This window comes from Pimephales promelas, chromosome 21 (assembly GCF_988280905.1).
Source record: "Pimephales promelas chromosome 21, fPimPro1.hap1.1, whole genome shotgun sequence".
In the NCBI taxonomy this organism is placed as follows: domain Eukaryota; kingdom Metazoa; phylum Chordata; class Actinopteri; order Cypriniformes; family Leuciscidae; genus Pimephales; species Pimephales promelas.
Window position 1 is genome coordinate 19,065,422 of NC_142789.1, and position 19,598 is coordinate 19,085,019.

A 19,598-nucleotide genomic window follows, 5' to 3' on the forward strand; every position below is an offset into this window, starting at 1 on the left:
ACATAACTTCTGTGGAAGACCAGCATGTTTCTCCCTATATGGAAACTTGTATTTAAACATCAACAAAACTTGCAGAATGAGCAGATAATTCACCATCCTGGTAGGATTTTCAACTCATCCACAAATGTAACTTTTGAGTGGTATATTGTTCTGAGGTGAGCTAAAACTTCCTTCATCAATAGAATGGTCTGAGTAAAGAGAAAGTGAGAGAGGTCTTTGCATAAGCCCAGCAGTGGGAAAAGAGGAGGAGGAGGAGGTCTTTAATAACGCTCATAGTCTACCATAGTCCTCAGGCAGAACCATTCACCCTCTCAAGGTGGCATGTCTCAACTTTCACACAAAGATCTGTTTCAAGACAGCCTGGATGTTTGAATCGTGGAGAGATCTTCAGGGCGAAAGACACCATCTTCATTAGGATCAAACGCGAAACAAAAATACTAATCCAATGAATCTACTTGTGAACTTTATTGCTTTCTACTTGCTCAGTCCAGCCAGATGAACACACACATAACAGCCCACAAAGCCAAGGTAAGGCTTCTGGTCTCCTCGGACATATGGTTGTTTTTATAGTTAATGTTCATGCCATTTTATAATTGAAGCTCGATTGATGTTTTTGTGCAAACCAGCTTTCAGTTTCTGCCTCTGCATGATTATTGTGTTTCATTAGTGATAGAAACGATCTCTGAGGAGCCTTGATCTTCCTTTTTGGGAAACTTCAGAACACTGTTTTCCTTTCTTGTTGAACCTTTTCCCATGGACCTTTTCTATTCCTTGATTTATGGCCATCAAGCTATTTCAATGTAAGAATGCCAAACCATTAAACAACTGGGGGCAAATTTATTGAGCCGTGGAGCATGCTGAAGCCAACTTTGGTCTGTGAAATTTCATTGCTTCTGTTGGCTGTCCGTTTCGGTAACTGCTGAGTAAAAAAAAAAAGCTTCTGGCTCTGATTATTGATTGTTGAGTTGTATCCACATTTATTCCTTGTTATTTTTGTATTTGATCACGTATACAGCCATTTAAGATCAGGTTGTAGAAACCTGCACTTTATGGGGTCTTAGGGCTTGCTAGACCTGTTATAATCGCATGTTTATTGGCTAAATACCCCACGACTTCACAGACACATAGCAGGAAGCAGAATTTCGGAGATTTTTAAATACAGCTGTCATTAAAGCTTTTTTTTTTTTTTGTTGGATGTTGGATTACATAAAGTTTTGTTTAATAAGATCAAGGTTTTCTAATGGTAGACTTTATGTTATATGTAAAAGGATATTCATTAATTATGAACTCCCTGAATGTTATATTTATTCATTTTCAATATATTTATTAGTATATTTAATTATGATCTTTTAACACCCTGAACAATACATTTTATATATTTATTTTCAGCACCCTAAATTATGTTTTTTAGTATATTTATAATTTTTTAATTAACCTTTTAATTAAAACGTACGTGATTTTTAATTTTAACACCCTGAATGATATATATTTGATATATATTTATTAATATGCTGATTTATTATGATTTATATATATATATATATATATATATATATATATATATTAGTAGTATTTTTATTTTCACTGTGAAGGATATATTCCTATTTGTATTTTTTGACACCCTAAATGATTTATTAATTTATTTACCAGTGTATTTATTAGGTGCTTTTTACACAAAAAGTATATCTATTCTAGATTATTTATTCAATAGTTCAATCAAAAGAATGAAATGGTGACAGACTGTCTGAATTGCTTACATTTCCTTATTGATTTTAGCATTTCATTGACTAGTTCAGCAACATTTCACACGCAGACATCTATAATTAAATTGAATTTGAGACAGAATAATTGCAGTTACTTCCCAATACATATATTTCTGTCTCTAATAAGGCAGTGCTGCATGACGAAGCTTGTAAGATTTTGTCAAGATGTTGCAAACATGCTGTCTGGCTTTTATCATACTTTAAGAGGTTGAAACACATCTGTCACACATGACTATGAGTCCATTCAGATCTCCCGTGGAGATAGGCTTGGATGAAGATGAGCAAAGACATAGTCATCTTTTGTTTCCTGCTTTACTAATATACTGATCTGTCCAACATTATAAACACTTTATAGTTTCAGTGCACTGTTACACCGTTTTATAGTTTCAGTGTGTTTGCGCTCTAGAGATTTGTGGAATTTGGGTTCTGAGAGGTTGAGAAGTACTTATCCCCTCTTTATTGCTGTATTAATTGTTATAATACAGTATATTGCATTATGCCCCATTATGTGATAAATCCCTGTTGTGTTGTATCTATGAATATGAATTATAAACATAAGGTTTTCAGGTCAAACCCAGGTTGGAGTGACTTGGGGAGTTACTGAGGTTACATTCCTTTTCCATCAACACATTCCCCCTCCTCAAGCCTTTCAACACCCAGGTTGCTCCAAGGGAATTGTCTCTCTTATTAAAATCATATTAAGTATCTTTGGAAGTGTTCAAAGTTACATGTAAGCTGAAAAAAAAAATCAAGCTGTTTGTTATATTTTCTTAATAAGATATACAGTGAACCAAGTGCAATTTGATCATACAACATTACTAATGACCAGTCGCATTTGCTGTTTTATTGTTTATGTGATGTCTTATATTATTTCAATTATAATTTGTACTGTTACTCTTTTTACCTTCTCCATCACTACGCTGAATTTGTTTTTTACTTCGAAATTCCAAAAACACTGTCCATTTACAAACAGACACACACACACACACACACACACACACAAATGATAGTCATTGTAATACTATTTCATATAGTAGATCACTTTTTTCCAGAGACACACAATTAGATCAATTAACCTCAAAACTGCATGTTTTCACTGACTAATGTCACAAATGTTGATATTCAGATGAAATGACAAGATTGAAAATTGCGTAGCCATTCATCAAACGTGCTAAGATTTTGTGTCATCTATGTTCAGGAGAAAAAAACATAGAAAACGTAAAACATAAAACACACGGCAATAATATTTATTTTATTTTTCAACTAAATGTTTTTTAACAATATACATCCAGCACTTTGGTCGTCTTTACCTTTACCATAAAATAAATATAAAATATAGCATAAAATAAAAAGATATTCTACTGTCTCTGTAAATAAACAATTCTGCAAATAAAACTAAATACAAATATTAATTTGTGATTACAGATAAGGCATCAGTGCTTCTTCCTTATCCTGTGCTTTCATTTGGTCTGTGCTGGTGTGCCAGGTCCATGTAAGCACTCTGTCACACGGGACCATCTCCTGAATATAAAACGTCTGGTAAGATGAGTTTTTACTGGCAAGTAAATCCCCCATGTGAACTGACCAAAATGGAAATTACATGGAAAACTATTTATTATAGTTTATTATTGTTTAGATGTAACCAAATCCCACAGAAATCCACTGATATCTATATTGATCACTCTTGCATAAATGATTTGGATTGTTTGAGTGCTGGTGGAAGTTAACACTGAATTGGGCTTGCAGTCTTTATGATAGAATAGCAGGTCACTAAATAGTCCTGATCATCGAAATGCCATTTTAATGAGAAAAGGTTTGTGCATAAAACTGTCTGACCGCTTTTGAAGCCCCCATTAAGATTTTTTTGATGGCGATAAATATGTGCTAAACATGGAAAACTACTACATTTTTTTCTCACTGAATGCTTTTCTTTGCAGATTAAGAATCAGCTGCAAAATGGTTGTTCTCTAACCTACGCCTTCACTGAGCGCCAGAACTTGGTATGCACATTTCCACTCTTTTCATATAATGGCATGTATGGATTAATCAACCAATGGATATTTCAACAGATATGAAAAGAGCCTGATATTTGAAAGAGCCTGACATTCTGGTGTAATAGATCATACCATGCCACAAACTCAGACTGATCTGAAACAGATGTCCTATAAGATCACGTTTTAAGCCAGAGAGCCAGTAAAACCATGTGACACAAACCTCTTTTCAATGAAATTTGCTGTTTAGGCAGTTTAACAGTATCACTATATAGTTCAAGAGCTAAAATCATGTCTCGTTGTTTTTTTGCTATAGGTTATATACATATGCATTAAATGGGTATGGTTGCATTTTTTTTTATGACGCAGCCAATGTAGTTGCGTTGGAACTCTCTGAATTTTTGGAACATGACTGTACAGTTCGCACAAGCAGAAGCTTAATTCATCCTTAGGGAAATGATCCTGGAGGTCACTTTCTGGTCTTGTCTCCTAGCTCAACTGCAGCATGGGGGATTATGATTTCTACAACTTCCTCTTGAGCTAAATAAATAAACGGAATTGAGGGCCTGTTTAAAAGAGACCTTAGACCTGTCTAAATGTACAGCACCCAAGAGTCAACTCATGGATCATGTACTGTCTCTCCTTGCTGATCACTTTAAAACATCTCTTACTCTGAGTCATTTTATTTTACTATATATTTAAATTATGTGATTGATGGTGCTTAAGTCATTTTTGGAGATTTGATTTTAGTATTAAAAATTTGTAAATCCCTCCAAGTGCTTTGGATAGTTTGCGAGCTGTGTTTAAAGGATAAGCAGACAATTTTTTTAAAATCACTTTTTGTGATATTGCTTGGAACTCTCTTCTCATCCTATTGGTCTAAATATTAAAACATGTACATACTGTATACATTTTCTGTGTAAGTCTCATGACCAAAATGTTTTCGTCTAGTCATTGCATTCGGATTTATTCCTCGTGTTTCCTAGAATATGCATTACATCATTGGCATTACATATAACATTCAGCGGCCAGATACTGATGTGCCACAAGCTGACACGTTAATTGAAATAATATTACCTTTATTTATTTAAAAATATCACTAAAGCAGGTTATTTATGTAGGATTTGGTGTCACAATTATGCCAGTATAGCTAATCAGCTCATCTGCCAGTCACTATATATCAACATACGAAGAGATATATTCTGTCACTGTTCCGCGATAATGTAGCACATGCTACAATCCACTGACACGTGACAATGAGGACCGAATGAGCCACCGGATGTGCAAATAAGCATAGTGTGCCATAACATAACGTGCCATTAGCTTCTGTGTGTCAGAAGCCATTTCACTTAATGTTAATACTGCCTCTCGACTTTATACTGCCACTGGTGTGAATGCATGACATCTATTTACTGTGTCCTTTTGTTCTGTCATGACAACTCTCTGAGAGATTGGCATCATAATGTTATGGATATGGCATTGTTAATATATTTGGTCTTGGTGGAATAGATCTGCAATGCTGCTGCTACTGCTACTGCTGTTGCAGAGACTTAAGACTGCCAATAAATTCACATTCAAGGCATGCTGCTCATGCACATGTAACATACATGAATTACCCCCAATAGCAGATCTATACAGAGGGATTGTTTCTGAAAGTGCATTGCAGACTGCTAACAGCAACACTACCGGTATTTGAATGTTGAGCCGCAGCTCATTGGACGATGCAAATGCTACCAAATTAAGATCCTATTAGCCTGCGTCATCTAGAGTTTCATGCCAGAACTTGGTATTTCTTTTGAACTTACCATTCACCAAATAATCGTGAAATTAAATGTTAAAATATTAAGCAGCACAACAAAAAAGTTGCCTCTTGTTCTCACTTGAATGTGGGTCCTGTAGGTCTTTGTGGTTTGTTTTCATTGCTTCAACAGACTGCTTGTTTGGACATTTTATTTTTTTTCTCCCTCACACTCATTTAGTTGTACTGACGGATTGCACAGATGCTGATCCATAGGTAACTAGTGTTGACATTATGTTAAATGTATATTGTGTTTGTTGTCATATTATTTCGTTGGCTTGTTTTGTGGGTCTGGAAGGATAAGCCTAACTGGTACACAGATCACTGCCTCAAACCAGCCCACTTGTTCACATATAGTAGCCCCAGTCCCACTTTATATTCAGTGGCTTTAAGTACTATGTACTTACATTGAAACGAATAATTTGGTACAATGGACTTATTGTGTACATACATGTTTTTACATTGTACTTATATTTTAAAAATACCAGCACGTAATTACAACTAATTTATGTAATTACATCTGTAATTACAAAGCTGACCTATCCTTATACTTAAACCCACCCCTAAACCACCACATCTGTCCCTAACCCTAACCGTATCCCACCTCAATAGCAGCAAAAGTGTTTTACAATTCAACATGAGCACAATAAGTACATTGTACTTATTTTTCAATATAAGTATAGTAATTAAACACTTAATACCGGATCCTCACCCTACCCCAGACCTAAACCTACCCCTAAACCTACCCCGTCACCTAACTGACGTTAAAGGTAAAGCGTCAGTTGTATGAAGGCCCGGGATCGTCATCTAACCGACGTTTAAGGGTACCCTAAAAAGGCGGATGTTGATGTATGGTCAAAAGACGTCAGAAGACGTCAGTTATATGACGTCTTGGGATGAGACTATAGTCTATGGGACTGTAAGGCAACAAGTTTCAAGTTTTCTATCTCTTTGAAATGTGAAGTTAAAAAAAATCTGTCAAGAAAAAAATCCTGGAGTTGCCACTGCCACTGGAAGAACAAAAACAGTGAAATAGCCACACATTCTTTTGGAAATTTACAAGGCAATTAGTCGTGTTAAGAGTTTGAAAGATCACAGTTTGAAGACTGCTCTGGAAACAGATTGTGTTTTGGGATCCCTGCTATTCAGCAGCAATCGTAAATGCCTGATGTCCTTTATATTTGAATAATGCATATTGAATGACCGATTGAGAGTAGTGAAAACAGTTAACAATTTCAAGATTTCAGGCTTCCAAAGAAGGAAAACCAGCAATAATTTTGCTGAAATTGTGTGCTTGACTAACTTATCCCTGAGAGGACTTAAATTTCCCTGTAAATTTCTATGAATAAAGGTCCACCGTCACTTCACTCAAAGACTAGATGAGAAGTTTTTGCAGAAAATGCATTAACAAAACAGGTCAATAAATAAAAAAATTGGATGATTGATATTTTTATTCTGTTCAGTAACCATTTCTTTTAGTGAATGTTGGAACATATCCTCTCATTTACCATTCTTTAGAGATCTGAGCACAAGCTTTACGAATGAGGGTATTTGATATGAAGCATGACATTTGCAAGCATTGCCATTTGGAAAGCCTGTGTACTGTATTACAATATGAATAAAAACTCACGAAATGAAGTATAGAAACTTAGCTATATACTTTTATAATTGAACTTATAGAAATGTGGTGTGTGATAACATTAAAAATAGCTTTGTGTGTTTTGTGACTAGGGTCTGAATACAATAAGGTGTACAAAATCAGTGTGTGTGTGATATCAAATGTTAATTGTGGTTGTCATATGTTTGTGTGTTTCAGAGTGTTGTGTGTTATGTTAAAGCAGCATTTCCTCACATACTGGAGCTACTCAACATCCAATTCATATATGCTAAGGACTCTGACAATTATCGTTATACTAATTCACTGAAGAACATGATCTACAACATTTACTCCCAGAGATGCATCCCTCCAATCAATGAGGAGATGGAGGTAACAAGATCTATTTTTATTCTCCAGGAGAGCTGTGGTGCAATTATCTGTAAGTTATAAATAGGGTGAAAAGTTTTTTTTTTTTTTTTTTTTTTTTTTTTTGCCATTTCATATTTGACTGTGTTGAACAGCCTATATGTCTACAAAGTAAACACTAGTAAACCAATGAAAAGAGCAAAATGAAAGAGTAATCATTTTGGGGAGCTGCAAATGATAGTGCTATAGCATAAGTATTTTCAATGACAAATATGAAAAAAAACAGTTGAGGTAAAACGGTTAAGCAAAATGAAACATCTGGCATTGTTTTGTATGTTTGATAAATTGAATTGTATAAAGTTTCAAGGGTAGAAAGTCAAGTAACCAAGAGTCTTGGACAGTAGCTAGTGGTTTGGCAACAGTGGTCTTTATTAAAATAGTTTTTCTTGTGGTAGGGTTGGACTGTAAATACTAAAATGTTTTTTTTTTTTTTTGTAATAAGGAATTCAGAGTTTCCTATCACTTCGACATGGTGTCAGTGACTGACACTGGGGGTCACTTTTGGGAGCCCCAAACACCTATGATACTCTTAGAAAAGGCCAATGAGAATTGAAGAGTGTAATTTTCATGCCACTCCCCTGGGGTATAATAGGGAGACTGCATGCATCACCCATTCAGATTTGTTCTTTGGAGCCGAGTGATTTTGACCATACACTAGGTCAAGGTCAATCCATTCATCCTCTGATATGATGAGTGCTAAGAACCCCAGGAAGGCTTTGAAGTGTCTCTGAGACATGAGACCCAGAGATGAGAGGAGGTGTTAAATTCACCGCTCCTTCACCCAGTGTAGGGCTGGATGGAGAATCCTTGGTTTCATTTTATTTTTGTTCCACCAAATTTTCAAAGAAAGAGCCGTTTCCATATTCTCTGGATCACACAGTTCGCAGCCCGGAGATGATGGACGCAGACTTTCCACCTCCGTATGTTCAAACACTACTCACACAAAGATGCAGAGCATCTCTTTTCTGTGGATGGTGTTGGACTCCATGGTGTTTGTCACTATGACAGTGTGTATTACGAATGACCGCGCTCAGTCGATGCTAAACTCTAAAAAATACGCCTCCACTGAAACAATTTTATAGGCTCCTGGGGCATATTGCGTCCATGACGCTGGTTACATTGCTTGATGTGTGTGAGACTGTTACAGTATTGGCTACAGACTTGACTCATGCCGATTTGTCGTCACTTATTCTTCAGCTCTTGGACAGAGGTTGCTTTGCTACGAATTTTTAGCGATATTGCTGACCCTGCAGAATTTTTGACCGTTGATTCAGGGCAAGCACGTGTTGGTCTCTCCTCCTCTGGAGTTAGCCGTGACTGAACTCGTTGCGGGCCACTCACATCCCAGGTGAATTCAATTGCACAGCGTATGCGCTCTCGCAATGAGTTATGCTTCAGGGGGAGTGGAGGGACAAACACAGAGAGATGCGCAGTCGGCAGAGCTCCGTGGCTTCCTTTGTAGTAGTTCATCCCGCTTCATCTAGGACCTACCTCAGGGTCCTCTTTCCACGTGTACTGTATAACTTCCCAATTGGCACGTCCCTGTGAGGTATTCTCCACATATTAACCTCCCTTAAGGCAGGATGTGGTCTCTGCTTCTCCAACACTAATTCTGGTCTGCACAGCTAGAGTTTTATTGAAAAAAAAGATAGAGAAAAGTAAAAAGACTGGCTGAAGCGACCTACCTTTGTTGCCTAAGTAGTGAGTCCGCTTGTCACCTGGCTTGCCAACATCTGCACTGCCAAAACCTAGTGACAAGGTTTAGCTGTTGTGCCGTTTTCCCTGGGGGACCCATAGTATCAGTCATTGATACTACGTTGAAGGGACTAATAGATAGTTTATGTCTTGGTTACTGTTGTAAAATCCATTCCCTGATGGAGGGAATGATATATGGCGACCCATCTAGCACAATGCTGAACTGACTGCTGAAATGGCCGGGACACTGTTTTGGCTTCTCTGAAAAAACCTGAATAAGCGATGCACTCTGTCTCCCTTTTATACCCGTATGTATGGGGGAGTGACATCTCATTGACCCTTTCTCAAAGTATCACAGGTGTTTGGGGCTCCCAAGTGCAACGCCTAGTGTCAGACATCAGCATCACGTATTTTTAAAAAACCCGGCTTCAGTACACAAAAAAAAAATGATACAATTGATTTAACCTTAAAGGGATAGTTCACTTTGAAATACATTTTTGATATGTTTTAGCTTACCTCAAGTGCATCCAAGATGTAGGTGTCTTTGTTTCCACAGTATTTTCAGTTTTGATATTTTTAGGTCAAACCGTTCTTGTCTGTCAGTCACATAATGGAGGTATATGGGGTCCACCTCAAAGAGAATGCACAGAGAAGTCCAAATTAAACATGATTTAATGACTCATAAATGTAAGTACACATTGATGGCCCAAAACATGAAACGACTATATAAAAAAGGCAGTAGATGTCATTGAATGGGTTGCTTGAAATAGAATTATTGCATTTAAATAACTTTACAATGAATGACCCATGGAGACTACCACCTACACCCAAGTCACTAGGGGTTCAATACACGGTAGAGCGCAATATTTAAATTGTTTTCTGTTTTACACCTTACAGGATAGCCCAACGAAGTTCATAAGAATGCACACGACTTTGCCGAGGGCAGCTTTGGAGAAAGCTGAGGAAGTGATTCACATGTATATGGGTCTAATGACTCAAAGTGACAAACCTGTGGACTGGAACTGTGAAGAGGAGTTCACAGAGGATTACCCAGAATCCTCCACTGAACCTCTCAGCCAAACAGAAGGTATCATAACTGTGAAGTCAAGTCAAATCATCTAGAATTAAGCAAACACTCTCACAAGATTGCTCAAGCTTTGTATTGCTGCAACAATGTCAGTAGTATACTGTATGTAAATCAAAATGTGTACTCTTTCTCCATGTTACCTGCACACAGATCTTCGCAGCACTTTTGTTAAAACCTACTTCCCACTCACAGACAGTCGGACTGAAGAAGGGCTGTGAATAGTGCATTATGGGGGTTGAAGCAAAAGAGAACTCAATAGCCCATTGCGCATCGATTTTAAAAACACCTAGCCATTCCCTTTAAAAGCCAGTTGCGCTCGCACCACAGCGGATTCACTATTATATGGCGCAATTTATAAACGAAAAGATTATAAACATTATATTTCAGTTGCCTCAAAATAGCAACGCACAAACAATGTGGCTGAACACACCTCATTTTCAGACCATCTCGACCATGAACGCAAATGCATTTGCTATTCAAAGAGCATGGGGTAGGACATGAAAACGAAAATTGCGTTGGGCTGAAACTAGCAAAACACATTGCGCCTGGTGTGTTATAAGGCCCTTTTAATTATGCCAGCAGAGAATAACCCATTTAATACTGAGTAACTTATATTTTAGACACAATATTTCCGATTACTTGGTCTACTTTTGCACTCCCACCAGAGTTCTGAAAGCCGAAGAAGAATCATTGTGCGTCTCGAAGCAACACACAGTAGTGGTGTTTCGTCCCCGAATTAATCTGTTTAGAACAGCTTGTCTGGAAAACCCAAACACAGACAGCAATTTAAAAAAACAAAACAAAGGAATTCATTAAAAACAGGGTAAGAAGCCAAAATATAGCATTACAGGCTCTCGAAATGAATTTAATTAGCAAAATATTATCAAAAAGCCCGCAAAACTCACTTTAGTTGCTTTTATCATAATTCACATGACATTTGCATTACATTTCCTCTAGGTAACTCCGAATGCCCCTGCATTTGTCCAACAGTGAGCAGTGGATCATCTAGGACATCTACATTCACAAGCCATCGGAATATTTACATAAAATCTACTCAGTCCCCACAAAGATCAACTTTTCCACCTGTGGGAACCTTGCTTAACAAGAAAGCTAAACAAGTCAAGTCTGCTGTCCCAACCCAACACCAAACACTCGTTCCAGGGACACCTACCACATGGAGGTCAATGCAAGGAGATTTATACAACTTCCTCTTTAGTAGCACTCCAGCTTTACATGAAGAAACTTTAAATTCGGAGATGGAGAATATGCCATCATCTGATCTGTTACCTTCATTTACAAATTATAAGGATGTATTTCCAAGTAGAACTGACTCAACTGTTCAGTCGACCGCGTCTGGACCTTATCAAAAAAGCGCAAGAGATAACGCCCAGGACGGTCTGGAGAGGAGCACGCCGCTTTTACTGGCAAAGAGGTCTTTAGATTCCAAAAGACAGGAAGGACCATTCAGTTCCTATGTGAAATTATCCCAGAACTGGATTACTGCAACATCTCAGTCGACATATAAAGATATGAAGAGCACAGAGAAAAAGGGCCAATCTTTTCGGATACTTCAAATAAGTAAACACATTGTACCAGTCACTACCACAGTTCTGTCTTCTTTGAAATCAACTGCACATTCATCGGAAGGTCTGAGCATCCTTGTTGACCAGCCAGGTCATTTAAACAGCCCTCCTGAAAATTCCCAAACTCCCACCCAAAGTCCGGTGAGGGTGCCAAGGAATTTCATGGGAACCTTCCATGAGCCAAAGCTCAGCAAGGGTGAGGAAGTAAGATAGAGATAAAGTTTTTATCTAATATTTGTTTCAATAACAAAAACAAAATAGTTTTAGTTTTAGGTAACAATATTATAGTAAACGCATCAGGCAGAAGAATGCCTTCAAGCTAGCTTGAGTCATGTGTTTCCAATTCTGTGATGATTAACTAAAGATACCATTGCTTTTAACAGACAGCAGATCCCAGGAGGACCAGACTCATCCAGACAGAGAAACACAGAGGAACTCTACCATAGAACAATCCAGCATTTTAACCATCTCTTTTGGCACCCTGCTCATAATTACACTAGGGTGTGGTGGACTTCTGCTCATTATTCTCTTATTTTATAGACAACAAAAAGTAAGTGGCCAACAATGCATTTTGGCCCTGCTGAAAAGACCTACTTAGACCGGCAGCCTGGTCCTTGCTGGAGTGGTGTTGATTTAGCCTAGAAGCCTGCTGAGACCAGTAGCCAAAACGTATGCTGGCGATTATCTCTGGTGATCTTTTCAGCAGGGTGTCACAAGTGATCTCAGTCGAACTGAAAAATCAACATTCTTTAAAGTTTCCAACATGAAGGAAAGACACATAAAAAACCCCCCCGAGAAACCCAGATGTGGATTTTATTATTTATTCAATACAAACTTTAAATCGAGAGACAAAATATCAGCAGGTTGCTTTTTCTCATTCAGTATTTATATTATAATACATTTTAAAGTGCTCAAAGGTGTCTACAAACAGGATATTGTACTAAAAGAAGAAAACAGGTGGTCCTTTGACATGAAACATGAAAATATTTGAAGTATTATTGCACAAAATAAACTTGATGCATTAATCATGTTCTCTTTGCACCATTGCCTTGGCAAACTGATCATGACATCTTGAATGGAAAATATCAATAATTCTTAGAAAAAGAAAAGAGTTTTTTTAAATGTCAGTTCAAGATTTTAATTGTCTTGATATTCAGACATGGAGTGTATATACATGTAGACAAATAAATAAATAAAATATTGTATATACAGGGCAGATTCTAACGCCTGTTTCACACATACTCCTTTTGCAGGGCGTATACGGTGCATATTTTTTTCCCGTACCCATGTTAACAGGTTAGAGCTTTCACACTGCATGTGGATGCAGTCAGTCGATCCGTTCCAGGTGTGTTGCGTATACAGCATTGCAGCGATTGTTTCTGCACCGAGTCTATTTTTGCTGTGCTGCAAATGCTGAATTAAAGTGACAGTTCATGGTCAAAATGAACACAGATTGACTTGATAGTTGTAGTTTCACCATAAATTCATTTAATTCAATAAAATTTAGTAGCCTAATCTCACAATAAATGTATTTAATTAAACACTACTTTTCTTTTTTTTACTTTAAGCAAGGAAAACGTTTTGGGTTACGACTGTAACCCTTGTTCCCCGAGAAGGGAACGAGACACCGCGTCATCGTTATGACACTTTGGGGAACGCCCCCACTTCCTCCACTGGGAAGACTTCTCCCAGTAAACCCTTAGAGCTCTGACTTGGCAGAGCAGGTGAAGTCTCCCCTCTTTTCATCCCTTTCATCCCTTGAGAAGAAAGTCAACAGGTGCGAGGCTGAAACGTCCAACAGCGCACGATTTATTTTTTAGGCCTACGCGTCGAGATATTTCTCAATGAACACTGCCAGTATCCTCAGGAGAGGACTGTGAATGTCTCGCACAAAACAGTATTATTTCATAGATTGTGTGTCCCTTTTATTGTAGACCCGTATTCTAAGCGCTTCCTCGGCAACGCGAGATTCGAGTCATTCACAACATTTGGCTTTCATCTCTCGAGAAGACTAACACAGCGCGAGGCTGAAAACACCCGAATATTTCTCAATGAACACATGCTACTTTCACACTGGACGCGAATAGTGCGTCAGGCGCGAATGATTTCAATGTTAAGTCAATGCAAAGACACGTTACGCGCGTGAAAAATTCCTGTGGCGAGGAAGACGCGAATACGCCTCATTCACGCGCGAACACGCCTCAATTCGCGAATGGCGCGAATTGAGCGTCTGCCGCGTTAAGCACAAGTAATTTGGTTTGTGCCATTTGTGCATTCACGCGTTTGACGCAAATTTGCGTCTGCCGCCCGAGTTGAAAAATCTGAACTTTGCCGTGAATTCGCGCCGCATTAACCAATCAGGAGCTTAGCTGCTTGCTCACGTGGTGAAGTGTCTGGATGCTTCAATAAATTATTTTGTATATGACTAAATGCATGGTGGGATTAAATGCATGGTGGGATTATGCACAACAAAGCAAATATTTTATCAATTAAAACATTATTTCTATATATGAGACATGTTCATTTTGTATTGAATGTTATTCATTCCATATCTAGATTATATGAAATAGTATTATGACGTAAAGACAATCAACATACATGTGCATAAGTCACGTGAGAGAGAAAAAAAAAAATCACAGGACAGGTTAATAACTTTTGGAAGCTGGCTCTATTTATCATCAAAAAATAAATGACAGCTAGATTAGGTGGATGAGGGCGAGGGTGATCCTCGCTCCGATGCGGGACAACAGGTCATCAAACTGGGCGCCGGACAGGCGGAAGTACCGCTGACAGCGGCGTTGTTTAAATAGTTTAAACACACTCTAAACAATGCTGGGTTGTTTTAACCTAAATTTGGGTCAAATATGGACAAACCCAAATGTTAGGTTAAAAATGTAATTAAAAAAATGTACAGTTGAAAGTGTAAGTAGCACTGCAATGCGCACCGCATACGCACTGCAAACGGAGTATAACGGGCGTAAACCACATTCTAGTGATGTCTTTATGTCAGAAGCAAATAATTAATCTATGGATTTACTGGGTAAAAGGAATGATAAAAGGAATCTAACAACATATCTGTGCAGTACCAAATAACAAATGAGAGATCAGTGCTTTGTAGATCGTGGAACAGTTAACATTAGCAGTGTTTGTCCTTAAAACTACTCATTTACAATAAAGAAATCCCATGTTAGCTGGTTAGTTTGATTCATTTTTTTTTTTGTCCATGTCTCTGTCTTGTCATAGATTTGCATTACTGCATTGTTTTTGAGTCACATGCTACTTCTCTCCACTAACATGACTCTAACAAAATAATAATAGATGGCAGAAGTATGTGAAAAGAATGACTTGACCAGAAAATGACCCGTGTGTCTCCAGTAATATTTAACTTTAAACCATTTGCTTTTATGGTGCATGTGCATCCCCATTTGGGGATCCTCATCCCTAATTGCGTGGAGAAAGTTGCAAGACATACAGGTTTTTAAAGACATAATTGATGACAGAACTCTACTTTTGGGCGAGATGTCCCTTTAAAAAAACACTTTTAGGCATCAAGATTGTAATTCCAAAAGATGTGTAATGCTAGGAAAGGAAATGGTGAATAACTGACTCGGAAAGCAAAGTCCAGTAGAGTCGGTGAGTCTTCAGGATTCTTTATTGAGAATAAACAATGCTCCAGACATCAAGACTAGGGCTTTAATAAGTGTTCAAACTGAGGTGGGGCGGGGGGGCTGGGGTGTCCCGGACCTCCCATGAGCATCGAGGGGTAATACAACGTAATATATACGCTCACCTAAAGCATTATTAGGAACACCTGTTCAATTTCTTATTAATGCAATTATCTAATCAACCAATCACATGGCAGTTGCTTCAATGCATTTAGTGTGGTCCTGGTCAAGACAATCTCCTGAACTCCAAACTGAATGTCAGAATGGGAAAGAAAGTTGATTTAAGCAATTTTGAGCGTGGCATGGTTGTTGGTGCCAGACGTCTGAGTATTTCACAATCTGCAGTTACTGGGATTTTCACGCACAACAATTTCTAGGGTTTATAAAGAATGTTGTGAAAATGGAAAAACATCCAGTATGCGGCAGTCCTGTGGGCGAAAATGCCTTGTTGATGCTAGAGGTCAGAGGAGAATAGACCGACTGATTCAAGCTGATAGAAGAGCAACTTTGACTGAAATAACCACTCGTTACAACCGAGGTATGCAGCAAAGCATTTGTGAAGCCACAACACGCACAACCTTGAGGCGGATGGGCTACAACAGCAGAAGACCCCACCGGGTACCACTCATTTCCACTACAAATAGGAAAAAGACACTTAAATAGGAAAAAGAGCTCACCAAAATAGGACAGTTGAAGAAAACATGTTGCCTTGTCTGATGAGTGTCGATTTCTGTTGAGACATTCAGATGATAGAGTCAGAATTTGGGCGTAAACAGAATGAGAACATGGATCCATCATGCTTTGGTACCACTGTGCAGGCTGGTGGTGGAGGTGTAATGGTGTGGGGGATGTTTCCTTGGCACACTTTAGGCCCCTTAGTGCCAATTGGGCATCGTTTAAATGCCACAGCCAAACTGAGCATGTCTCAGATTGTGACCATGTCCATCCCTTTATGGCCACCATGTACCCTTCCTCTGATGGCTACTTTCAGCAGGATAATGCACCATGTCACAAAGCTCGAATCATTTCAAAATGGTTTCTTGAACATGACAATGAGTTCACTGTACTAAAATGGCCCAGTCACCAGATCTCAACCCAGTGGATGTGGTGGAATAGGAGCTTTGTGCTCTGGATGTGCATCCCACAAATCTCTATTAACTGCAAGATGCTGTCCTATCAATATGGGCCAACATTTCTAAAGAATGCTTTCAGCACCTTGTTGAATCAATGCCACGTAGAATTAAGGCAGTTCTGAAGGCGAAAGGGTGTCAAACACAGTATTAGTATGGTGTTCCTAATAATCCTTTAGGTAAGTGTATAGTACACATGTTTTTATCAAAGTATTGCGCTGCCGCAATAAGCTTCCAAATTAGATTTGCGTTTGAAAACAAGCTCAAGGGCGCCACACGCTGTTTTCTGAAGGAATTTACAGACAATGATGTCGCTGTGTGACTGGTCAACACGAGCTCATGAAAGTGAGAAATACACGAGAAATTATTATTTATGTATTTTTCTACGAGAAATACAATTAGTGCTATAGATACTTACTTTCATGAAAGTCTGGCAGATTACATCCTCATTTTCTCTTCACGATGAGCGAAATATAATATTTCTTTGTTTTATGATTGCACATAATTTACTGATAGGCCTACTGAATAAGTGTTTATCTAGAACCGAACAGTCACAATTATTATAATCCTGGTCTGTAAATAGTCTTTTTTATCTTATGTTAACCACCTACCGTAATTCACAGAAAAAGAAAATTTCGATTGAAGCAAGCAAACCATTCTGAATTAAAAAAAAAAAAAAGTTTAAATCTAGTAACCTTGATTACTCAATAACAGTGTTAATTTCAGTAAGGATATTGTTAATGATAAAAATGTTCATTAGGTGTTTGTCTACATTACACTAACGTTACTGTTATAGCTACTGTCATGGGATTAATATTATGTTGTAAAACAAATGCAAAATAAAAGAAACTTTCATAATTAGTTTTACTAATTTGTATACTTGAAAGAGATAAGCACATGATATTTTGTTTATTTTGACGGCATCAAGCTTTCATTTTGGCAGAAAGCATGGTTTGCAGATGCGTCTCATTACAAATAAAATACGCCAATATGCATATGTGGAAATAATGCGTAACTGGGTAATGGGTTTTTACACTCACATATAGCCTAAGTGTTCAGAAACAGACACACTGAAACTGTATTTAAAGCTACACTGTGTGATTTTTACCCCCATCTAGCAGTGAAAAGGTATATGACCATCCAGTGAATATTAGTTTCTGTTCCTATCTATTCCGATTTCGTTTTAACTCCTACGGTGGCCAATGTAGTCATAGATTAACATGGCTTTGGAAGTTAACTAGTCCTAGAAGCAGCCGGGCTGGTGCGGAGCCAACCCCCGAACGAGTGGACAAGAGCCGTGGTGGTGGTGGTGGGGAGGATGGAGGGGAACTTTGCTACAACACCCACAGCCAACAAAATAGGTGGGTAAGATCAGTCTTTTTATATTTGATGTCAAGCTGTGATTGCGCGAAATTATGAATTAATGACGTGGCAGTGGAGTCTTCTGATAGCGCTTACGCTTTCATTGCTGGCCTGTCTGTGGGAGAAAAAAACCCTTCGCTGACTTTTTTTTTTACACCCGTCCGACGTGGAAGTGGAAGTTTTTTGTCCAATAATTAGAATCTATGTTTTATCAGAATTTAGTTTATAGTTTCAGAATGCATTTTTTTTATGCATTCCGTTAATTTTATGAATTGGTAAGTTTCGTTAGGTTTTGAAAAAATATACAGCTGAGTATCATCGGCATACTGTAATAGTCAACGCTAATTCCATGTTTCCTAATGATATCTTCCAAGGGTAGCATACAGAGTGAGCAGCAGCGGTCCTAGTAGCCTTGTGGTATGCCATACTGAACTTGTGATCGATAAGACATCTCTTCATTTACTGCTACAAACTGATAACGGTCAGATAAGTATGATTTAAACCATGCTAATGCAATTCCACAAATGCCAACATAGTTTTCTAGTCTATTTAAAAGAATGTTGTAGTCAATTGTGTCAAATGCAGCAATAAGTTCAAGTAACACTAACAGAGAGATACTGTACAACCACGATCGGATAAGAGCAAATCATTTTTGGCTCTAATGAGAGCTGTCTCGGTACTATGGCACGGTCTAAATCCTCAATAAAAATCCTTGCAAGAATGGAACACAGTTATGAGGATACTGCTTTTTCCAGTGTGTTTGACAGAAAAGGCAGATTCGAGATTTGTCTGTTACACAGTACATATGAGCTTCTGCAAGAACCAATGAGGTTTATTCTTTCAAGTCAAACAAGTATGTTAGAGCTTCTGTTTATGTTCGCTGATTAATGTTTATACGTGAATAGAACCCTAATCTCAATCTCTTTTTTATAAAGTGATCGAGTCTCTTCAGAAAATAGGACTAAACCGCTCAATTCATATTGATTAGTTTTGTGATCTCTTTATCTCTTTTTGAGGCGTCATCTTCATTTGTGTTCCGAAGATGAACGAAAGTCTTACGGGTTTGGAACAATGTAAGTAAATGAAGTAAATGATGCTAATAATCCTGTATAAAATGTACTTCACCATTGGTTTTTTGTGGTGTAATGTCAAGAAAAGCAGATCTTAAAATGATTCTTAAATTTGTAATCCCACACACTTATTATTTGAAGCTTTCACGAGACTAATAGGTGCGTATGTCAATGAGACGTTACTTTGACATTAGTTCCATTTTAATTCACATTGTTACTATAACAAAACTAGGATTGTTTGGAAGCTAGAATTCACACACAAAAAGTACTAATTCAAGACAGTGTTTGAAACCAATAATTTATGCAGCTGGACATTATAGGCAAAACCCTAGAGACGCACTGGTCTCCCTACATATACAGATATAAAACAACAGATAAAAGATTGAAAATACTTTGTCACTGGTAATCAACGGGGGGAAAAAAAGAAAATT

The 19,598-nt window shown here is 37.9% G+C and overlaps 1 protein-coding gene across 1 annotated transcript; it reads left to right on the top strand.

The window, feature by feature from the left end:
- The first annotated feature begins 302 nt into the window (after positions 1-302).
- csf1a (colony stimulating factor 1a (macrophage)) lies at positions 303-13,486 on the top strand. The gene is made up of 7 exons (XM_039695111.2): positions 303-528; positions 3,189-3,302; positions 3,701-3,763; positions 7,369-7,539; positions 10,168-10,357; positions 11,315-12,136; positions 12,324-13,486. Exons 1-7 carry the CDS (start codon positions 496-498, stop codon positions 12,536-12,538), a joined length of 1,608 nt encoding a protein of 535 aa, XP_039551045.2. The 5' UTR covers positions 303-495; the 3' UTR covers positions 12,539-13,486.
- The last annotated feature ends 6,112 nt before the right edge of the window (positions 13,487-19,598 follow it).

What these genes read in the sequence shown, in the direction of transcription:
- csf1a (XM_039695111.2), top strand. Translation starts at nt 496, where the DNA reads ATGAACACACACATAACAGCCCACAAAGCCAAG. An exon ending in TCACTGAGCGCCAGAACTTG is followed by an intron (nt 3,764 to 7,368) that starts GTATGCACATTT and finishes TGTGTGTTTCAG; the next exon opens with AGTGTTGTGTGTTATGTTAA. An exon ending in ACCTCTCAGCCAAACAGAAG is followed by an intron (nt 10,358 to 11,314) that starts GTATCATAACTG and finishes CATTTCCTCTAG; the next exon opens with GTAACTCCGAATGCCCCTGC.